Source organism: Poromitra crassiceps (assembly GCF_964638095.1).
Source record: "Poromitra crassiceps genome assembly, chromosome: 1".
Lineage (NCBI taxonomy): Eukaryota > Metazoa > Chordata > Actinopteri > Beryciformes > Melamphaidae > Poromitra > Poromitra crassiceps.
In genome coordinates, this window is record NC_139623.1 from 116,747,785 (window position 1) to 116,758,278 (window position 10,494).

The 10,494-nt window shown below is 34.7% G+C and overlaps 1 protein-coding gene across 1 annotated transcript in view; it reads left to right on the forward strand.

Annotated features, from left to right (window-relative positions):
• The window catches only part of LOC310772795 (uncharacterized protein), a gene marked incomplete at both ends in the record, with an annotated part of 63,516 nt that overhangs the window by 41,131 nt on the left and 11,891 nt on the right, over window positions 1–10,494 (forward strand). The window contains 2 exons of the mRNA XM_083632717.1: window positions 6,903–6,974; window positions 8,899–8,934. Coding sequence (XP_083488843.1) covers window positions 6,903–6,974; window positions 8,899–8,934 — 108 coding nt within the window. The remainder of the gene's footprint in view (window positions 1–6,902; window positions 6,975–8,898; window positions 8,935–10,494) is intronic.

Genomic DNA, 10,494 nt, shown 5'->3' on the forward strand with positions numbered 1-10,494 from the left:
TTACAATGTCAGTGCTGTAACATCATGTTATCAGTGCTGTAACATCATGTTATCAGTGCTGTAACATCATGTTATCATTATTTATGAGTTAAACTCTTACAATGTCAGTGCTGTAACATCATGTTATCAGTGCTGTAACATCATGTTATCATCATTATTTATGAGTTAAACTCTTACAATGTCAGTGCTGTAACATCATGTTATCAGTGCTGTAACATCATGTTATCAGTGCTGTAACATCATGTTATCAGTGCTGTAACATCATGTTATCGTCATTATTTATGAGTTAAACTCTTACAATGTCAGTGCTGTAACATCATGTTATCATTATTTATGAGTTATACTCTTACAATGCCAGTGCTGTAACATCATGTTATCATCATTATTTATGAGTTAAACTCTTACAATGTCAGTGCTGTAACATCATGTTATCAGTGCTGTAACATCATGTTATCATCATTATTTATGAGTTAAACTCTTACAATGTCAGTGCTGTAACATCATGTTATCATTATTTATGAGTTAAACTCTTACAATGCCAGTGCTGTAACATCATGTTATCAGTGCTGTAACATCATGTTATCATCATTATTTATGAGTTAAACTCTTACAATGTCAGTGCTGTAACATCATGTTATCAGTGCTGTAACATCATGTTATCATCATTATTTATGAGTTAAACTCTTACAATGTCAGTGCTGTAACATCATGTTATCATCATTATTTGAGTTAAACTCTTACAATGTCAGTGCTGTAACATCATGTTATCATTATTTATGAGTTAAACTCTTACAATGTCAGTGCTGTAACATCATGTTATCATTATTTATGAGTTAAACTCTTACAATGTCAGTGCTGTAACATCATGTTATCATTATTTATGAGTTAAACTCTTACAATGCCAGTGCTGTAACATCATGTTATCAGTGCTGTAACATCATGTTATCATCATTATTTATGAGTTAAACTCTTACAATGTCAGTGCTGTAACATCATGTTATCAGTGCTGTAACATCATGTTATCATCATTATTTATGAGTTAAACTCTTACAATGTCAGTGCTGTAACATCATGTTATCATTATTTATGAGTTAAACTCTTACAATGTCAGTGCTGTAACATCATGTTATCATTATTTATGAGTTAAACTCTTACAATGTCAGTGCTGTAACATCATGTTATCATTATTTATGAGTTAAACTCTTACAATGTCAGTGCTGTAACATCATGTTATCATTATTTATGAGTTAAACTCTTACAATGTCAGTGCTGTAACATCATGTTATCATTATTTATGAGTTAAACTCTTACAATGCCAGTGCTGTAACATCATGTTATCAGTGCTGTAACATCATGTTATCATCATTATTTATGAGTTAAACTCTTACAATGTCAGTGCTGTAACATCATGTTATCATTATTTATGAGTTAAACTCTTACAATGTCAGTGCTGTAACATCATGTTATCATTATTTATGAGTTAAACTCTTACAATGTCAGTGCTGTAACATCATGTTATCATTATTTATGAGTTAAACTCTTACAATGCCAGTGCTGTAACATCATGTTATCATTATTTATGAGTTAAATTCTTACAATGTCAGTGCTGTAACATCATGTTATCATCATTATTTATGAGTTAAACTCTTACAATGTCAGTGCTGTAACATCATGTTATCATTATTTATGAGTTAAACTCTTACAATGTCAGTGCTGTAACATCATGTTATCATTATTTATGAGTTAAACTCTTACAATGCCAGTGCTGTAACATCATGTTATCATTATTTATGAGTTAAACTCTTACAATGTCAGTGCTGTAACATCATGTTATCATTATTTATGAGTTAAACTCTTACAATGCCAGTGCTGTAACATCATGTTATCAGTGCTGTAACATCATGTTATCATCATTATTTATGAGTTAAACTCTTACAATGCCAGTGCTGTAACATCATGTTATCAGTGCTGTAACATCATGTTATCATTATTTATGAGTTAAACTCTTACAATGTCAGTGCTGTAACATCATGTTATCATTATTTATGAGTTAAACTCTTACAATGTCAGTGCTGTAACATCATGTTATCATTATTTATGAGTTAAACTCTTACAATGCCAGTGCTGTAACATCATGTTATCATCATTATTTATGAGTTAAACTCTTACAATGTCAGTGCTGTAACATCATGTTATCATTATTTATGAGTTAAACTCTTACAATGTCAGTGCTGTAACATCATGTTATCAGTGCTGTAACATCATGTTATCAGTGCTGTAACATCATGTTATCATTATTTATGAGTTAAACTCTTACAATGTCAGTGCTGTAACATCATGTTATCAGTGCTGTAACATCATGTTATCATCATTATTTATGAGTTAAACTCTTACAATGTCAGTGCTGTAACATCATGTTATCAGTGCTGTAACATCATGTTATCAGTGCTGTAACATCATGTTATCAGTGCTGTAACATCATGTTATCGTCATTATTTATGAGTTAAACTCTTACAATGTCAGTGCTGTAACATCATGTTATCATTATTTATGAGTTAAACTCTTACAATGCCAGTGCTGTAACATCATGTTATCATCATTATTTATGAGTTAAACTCTTACAATGTCAGTGCTGTAACATCATGTTATCAGTGCTGTAACATCATGTTATCATCATTATTTATGAGTTAAACTCTTACAATGTCAGTGCTGTAACATCATGTTATCATTATTTATGAGTTAAACTCTTACAATGCCAGTGCTGTAACATCATGTTATCAGTGCTGTAACATCATGTTATCATCATTATTTATGAGTTAAACTCTTACAATGTCAGTGCTGTAACATCATGTTATCAGTGCTGTAACATCATGTTATCATCATTATTTATGAGTTAAACTCTTACAATGTCAGTGCTGTAACATCATGTTATCATTATTTATGAGTTAAACTCTTACAATGTCAGTGCTGTAACATCATGTTATCATTATTTATGAGTTAAACTCTTACAATGTCAGTGCTGTAACATCATGTTATCATTATTTATGAGTTAAACTCTTACAATGTCAGTGCTGTAACATCATGTTATCATTATTTATGAGTTAAACTCTTACAATGTCAGTGCTGTAACATCATGTTATCATTATTTATGAGTTAAACTCTTACAATGTCAGTGCTGTAACATCATGTTATCATTATTTATGAGTTAAACTCTTACAATGTCAGTGCTGTAACATCATGTTATCATTATTTATGAGTTAAACTCTTACAATGTCAGTGCTGTAACATCATGTTATCATTATTTATGAGTTAAACTCTTACAATGTCAGTGCTGTAACATCATGTTATCATTATTTATGAGTTAAACTCTTACAATGTCAGTGCTGTAACATCATGTTATCATTATTTATGAGTTAAACTCTTACAATGCCAGTGCTGTAACATCATGTTATCATTATTTATGAGTTAAACTCTTACAATGCCAGTGCTGTAACATCATGTTATCAGTGCTGTAACATCATGTTATCATCATTATTTATGAGTTAAACTCTTACAATGTCAGTGCTGTAACATCATGTTATCATTATTTATGAGTTAAACTCTTACAATGTCAGTGCTGTAACATCATGTTATCATTATTTATGAGTTAAACTCTTACAATGTCAGTGCTGTAACATCATGTTATCATCATTATTTATGAGTTAAACTCTTACAATGTCAGTGCTGTAACATCATGTTATCATTATTTATGAGTTAAACTCTTACAATGCCAGTGCTGTAACATCATGTTATCATTATTTATGAGTTAAACTCTTACAATGTCAGTGCTGTAACATCATGTTATCATCATTATTTATGAGTTAAACTCTTACAATGTCAGTGCTGTAACATCATGTTATCATTATTTATGAGTTAAACTCTTACAATGTCAGTGCTGTAACATCATGTTATCATTATTTATGAGTTAAACTCTTACAATGCCAGTGCTGTAACATCATGTTATCATTATTTATGAGTTAAACTCTTACAATGTCAGTGCTGTAACATCATGTTATCATTATTTATGAGTTAAACTCTTACAATGCCAGTGCTGTAACATCATGTTATCAGTGCTGTAACATCATGTTATCATCATTATTTATGAGTTAAACTCTTACAATGCCAGTGCTGTAACATCATGTTATCAGTGCTGTAACATCATGTTATCATTATTTATGAGTTAAACTCTTACAATGTCAGTGCTGTAACATCATGTTATCATTATTTATGAGTTAAACTCTTACAATGTCAGTGCTGTAACATCATGTTATCAGTGCTGTAACATCATGTTATCATTATTTATGAGTTAAACTCTTACAATGTCAGTGCTGTAACATCATGTTATCATTATTTATGAGTTAAACTCTTACAATGTCAGTGCTGTAACATCATGTTATCAGTGCTGTAACATCATGTTATCAGTGCTGTAACATCATGTTATCATTATTTATGAGTTAAACTCTTACAATGTCAGTGCTGTAACATCATGTTATCAGTGCTGTAACATCATGTTATCATCATTATTTATGAGTTAAACTCTTACAATGTCAGTGCTGTAACATCATGTTATCAGTGCTGTAACATCATGTTATCAGTGCTGTAACATCATGTTATCAGTGCTGTAACATCATGTTATCGTCATTATTTATGAGTTAAACTCTTACAATGTCAGTGCTGTAACATCATGTTATCATTATTTATGAGTTAAACTCTTACAATGCCAGTGCTGTAACATCATGTTATCATCATTATTTATGAGTTAAACTCTTACAATGTCAGTGCTGTAACATCATGTTATCAGTGCTGTAACATCATGTTATCAGTGCTGTAACATCATGTTATCATCATTATTTATGAGTTAAACTCTTACAATGCCAGTGCTGTAACATCATGTTATCAGTGCTGTAACATCATGTTATCAGTGCTGTAACATCATGTTATCAGTGCTGTAACATCATGTTATCGTCATTATTTATGAGTTAAACTCTTACAATGTCAGTGCTGTAACATCATGTTATCATTATTTATGAGTTAAACTCTTACAATGCCAGTGCTGTAACATCATGTTATCAGTGCTGTAACATCATGTTATCGTCATTATTTATGAGTTAAACTCTTACAATGTCAGTGCTGTAACATCATGTTATCAGTGCTGTAACATGTTATCATTATTTATGAGTTAAACTCTTACAATGTCAGTGCTGTAACATCATGTTATCATTATTATTTATGAGTTAAACTCTTACAATGTCAGTGCTGTAACATCATGTTATCAGTGCTGTAACATCATGTTATCATTATTTATGAGTTAAACTCTTACAATGTCAGTGCTGTAACATCATGTTATCATTATTTATGAGTTAAACTCTTACAATGGCAGTGCTGTAACATCATGTTATCATTATTTATGAGTTAAACTCTTACAATGGCAGTGCTGTAACATCATGTTATCATCATTATTTATGAGTTAAACTCTTACAATGTCAGTGCTGTAACATCATGTTATCATTATTATTTATGAGTTAAACTCTTACAATGTCAGTGCTGTAACATCATCTTATCAGTGCTGTAACATCATGTTATCATTATTTATGAGTTAAACTCTTACAATGGCAGTGCTGTAACATCATGTTATCAGTGCTGTAACATCATGTTATCGTCATTATTTATGAGTTAAACTCTTACAATGTCAGTGCTGTAACATCATGTTATCAGTGCTGTAACATCATGTTATCATTATTTATGAGTTAAACTCTTACAATGTCAGTGCTGTAACATCATGTTATCATTATTATTTATGAGTTAAACTCTTACAATGTCAGTGCTGTAACATCATGTTATCATTATTATTTATGAGTTAAACTCTTACAATGTCAGTGCTGTAACATCATGTTATCAGTGCTGTAACATCATGTTATCATCATTATTTATGAGTTAAACTCTTACAATGTCAGTGCTGTAACATCATGTTATCATTATTATTTATGAGTTAAACTCTTACAATGCCAGTGCTGTAACATCATGTTATCAGTGCTGTAACATCATGTTATCATCATTATTTATGAGTTAAACTCTTACAATGTCAGTGCTGTAACATCATGTTATCAGTGCTGTAACATCATGTTATCATCATTATTTATGAGTTAAACTCTTACAATGGCAGTGCTGTAACATCATGTTATCATTATTATTTATGAGTTAAACTCTTACAATGCCAGTGCTGTAACATCATGTTATCATTATTATTTATGAGTTAAACTCTTACAATGTCAGTGCTGTAACATCATGTTATCAGTGCTGTAACATCATGTTATCAGTGCTGTAACATCATGTTATCGTCATTATTTATGAGTTAAACTCTTACAATGTCAGTGCTGTAACATCATGTTAGCATCATTATTTAGTGTAGTCCTTCATTATTCAGCAACCAAATGCAGTCGCTTTACTTTTGAACTGCAATTCCTCTTGAACTGCAATTCCTCATTAATAGTAAGATGTTCACACAATGTTGCTATAAATCCATTTACAGTCAAAGACCAATATGCCTGAACAGTTGTGTGAATCCTAGTAATAATAATAATCATTTGGTGAACAGCTGTAGCAGAACCTCCATTCAGCCTGCTGGTTTTTGGTATTTGCCTGTTCGGGATTAGACTATGTGCAGTATGTAACATCTTACCGTGATTTCTTCATCGAAACATAAAATTGGAGATTGGCGGTTTGTGAGAAAGCTGTCTCACTGCTTCCTCATAGGTTTATGGCACCTCTGTTTCTATTTTTACTCTGCTGTCTCTCATTGTGCTTCTGATGATGCATTGCTGATTGTTTATCTGTGTCTCTATTTGTCCATGTGTCCATCACAGGGAGCACAAGGAGAGCAAGGAGACGCCGGAGTGCCGGGGAAACCAGGACCGAAGGGTCTGCAAGCCCAGCCTGTGTGTACACACTCCACTCCGTCACATGACACATTAAAGAACGAGGGTTAACTCTTTCCCCGCCATTGACGTGTTTTTACGTTATTTATGAGACACTTCCCCGCCATTGACGTGATATCACGTCAATCCGTGTTTTCACGTCATGTGATGATAGACGGCGCTCTTAACTCACCTTATGAAACACTACAGCACATCCAGAGTTACACAGAAGCAACCGTGATTTTCCACCAAAACCAGGAAGCAGAGAAAAGCAACAATATTCCCATCAGAAAAAGCTACAGCTTGCTCTTCAAACAGCGGGTACCGAAGCCGATTTGAGCCAGCCAACATACACGGACTCCTGACAGTCAATCAAACCTGGAGTTTTTTGTTTTTTCATCAGGCGCTGCAAACGTACACAACTCACTTCTCCTGTCAGGTAGTTTAGTACTTCAGTTGGTAAACTTTCACACCGTGTACATTTCAGCCGTATATGAGCTCTAGACCTCCAGAGACAGAGAACCAGTCACAAGGCCCGGCTCCAGGATGAAGTGACTGAGGAGGCAGTTATAAAATGTGAGGGGGCAATTCGAAAATGGCCATGCCAAAAAGCTAGCATGATATAGCTGATACCACTGGATTCCGTAGGTTTTCTAGTTTCATATGAGCCCAGGATCTTCAATCTAGCTTTAAAAATGAGCCCGCTACAGCCTTTGAAAGACAGCAATGTCACGCCGCGAGAAGTAGAAGTGGAATTCAACTGGAGTGGCAGAAAATACAATTGAGGGGGCAAAGCCCCCACAAAGCCCCCCCGTGGGGGGCAAAGCCCCCACAAAGCCCCCCCGTGGCGCCGGGCCTGGCAGTCCCCCACCCCAGGGGGATGAATCTCTCTCTCACACCGGTGTTATTATATAGTTATAGTTCCCAGAAAGGGAAACCAAGTCATATGGGCTGCATAATTTGGTGGCTGGTGGCTGGCTTTCCTTTGAGTAGACCTAGTCTGGACCATCGACCGTCTAAAATGATGGACAGAGTCACCGTGACATCACCTATTGGTTTTTGGACTCCCGTTTTGAAGCCTAGTGTGGCTGACGGCTGTCGCCATCTTGGGGTTCTTGCACAGCTTGCGTGAGACGACACGAGACCAGGGCTTTCCCAGAGCCGCAGCTCCGCCTGCTATTGGTCCGTGATGTGCAAGCTGCGCGATCACTGGACAGGCGACCTGTCAATTGCCCCAAACATAGCCTTTTCTATCATCTTTTTTACTTTAAACAATATGGAGGTGAACGGAGAACAACTCCCTTTTGGATCCAGCCTCAAGTGGCCGTCTACATTTGTCCCCATGGGGAAATTCATCCTCTGCATTTGACCCATCCTCTACTAGGAACCTTCCTAGAACTAGGAGCAGTGGGCAGCCACAGTGCAGCGCCCGTGTTCTCCAGTTCTTTTGCCATTGGGGCACTGACACGAGTATTCACCCTAACATTATGTCTTTGATGGTGGGAGGAAACCGGAGCACCCAGAGAAAACCCACAGGAACACAGGGAGAACATGAAAACTCAAAGGACAAAGGGCGGCTACTTTAAATAACCTAAATATAAGATAGTTTTGATTTGTTTCGCACTTTTTGGTCACTGCATAATTCCATTTGTGTTTTTTCATAGTTTAGATGTCTTCACTAGTTTATGTGTTTTTTGTTTTGTTTTTTAAGAAATGTGGTGTGTCTGCTGTGAACGTTTGATTGGTAGCATATCAGGCAAAGAATGGCCAGATATCATCTCCTCTGATATGATGCAGGTTCTCCTGAACACAGCTGCAGGAAAACCTAACATTAGATTTTCTTTGGGCATTTGATTTATTCTTTTAATTGTTCAATGTTTTTCTTACATATTACTCATTCATTTAAAATCTAATCTAAAATAATTTCATTTGTGTTGTTTTGTAGGGGGCCAAAGGAGAGACAGGATCAGATGGTGACAAGGTAAGGTCTGGTGGACATTTCTTAACACAAGTGTTAAACTGTTTAAGCTCAGAGCAGAAGATCTCTCTTGGCTTCAGAAGATAGATGTTTCTCTCTATCGATTACCACAAGGTCCTAGTGGTAATGGATGGAGATAAACTAGTGTCACTCTTCTCTGTTTGTTCAACAGTGTTTGGAGTAACTACTAAGTAATGCATTACTGTAATTCCACTACTTTTTGCATTAACTAGTAGGGGTGTCACAATATATCGTCCCACGAAATTTCGCGATAGTAAAACGTCACGATATGTATCGTTGAGATGAAATCTCATATCGCAAAAAAAAAAAAAAAAAAAAAAAAAATTTTTTTTTTTTTCAAAAAATAGACTAAGAAACGTCTTTGTTTGTTGAAGTTCAATGTGTGGAAAGTAGTTCAGTTGAACAAGTCTCTGAAGAGACACATGAGAAGTTACACAGGAGAGAAACCATTCAATTGAGTTTCTGGCAAAACTGTTTACTTGACAGGAAAAACTGAAGATGCATAAAAAATAGATTAAGAAAAGTCTTGTTGTTTAAGTTTGAAGAAAAACTGAAGATGCATAATGAGAATTTATACTGCTGAGAAACCTTTTAGTTCAAAGTAAATCTAAGTGACGGTGTAACTCATTCTATTTCAAGATAAGCCTTATCTCCAATCTCATGTTTTTTCTAGTTGTTATTGTAATAACAATTTCCCACAACAGCATGTTTTGTATTTGTGCATTTCAAATAAAATACTACTTTTCCAGTCATATATTGTCATTATTCAAGTTTAAAAAAATATTGTTAAAATCGTATCGTATCGTATCGTTATCGTGAACCCAGTATCGTGATACGTATCGTATCGTGAACTGAGTGTATCGTGACACCCCTATTAACTAGTAATCTAACTAATTACTTTTTGAGAGAAGTAACTGTAACTAATTACAAATTTGACAGCGATGACAGGCCGTCAGGTTTAGTCAAATGTAAAGTGTCTTTTGTTACAGTTTGTGTTTTTTTGGTTTCTTTCTCTTACTCTCTTGTTATGAACTTTATTTTGAGAAAAGTGCTTTATATAGAAATGTTGTCACATTTACAGAGGTGTGACCAAGTCAGTCTCAAGTCTTGAGGCACAAGTCTCAAGTCAAGTCTACATGTAGATTCTTTTCTTTTTCTTTTTCCTTTATTTATACAGGGGGTGGCTCATGAGAGCGAGCTCTCATTTGCAAGAGCACCCTGTTACAGAAAAACATCTATAAAAAGTTACAAATTTACAGACAACAAGATAGAACAAACAATAAGAACAGATGATAAAACACTTGAAGTAAAACACAAGCACTCCTCGTGCAGGGTACCCTCTAGGAGCACTCTAAACCAATCAAGAGAAATCAATTGCTCCCATTTTAAAGTGTCCTGGAGCCTATTCCATTTGTCTGGGGCATAAAAAGGAAAAGCAGTCTTTTCCTGTTCGGACCTCACATGTGGAATAGATAGTCTGATATAGGACCATGAGCGTGTTTGATAACTTACACTGTTATGAATGAGAAGTGAGGACAGATA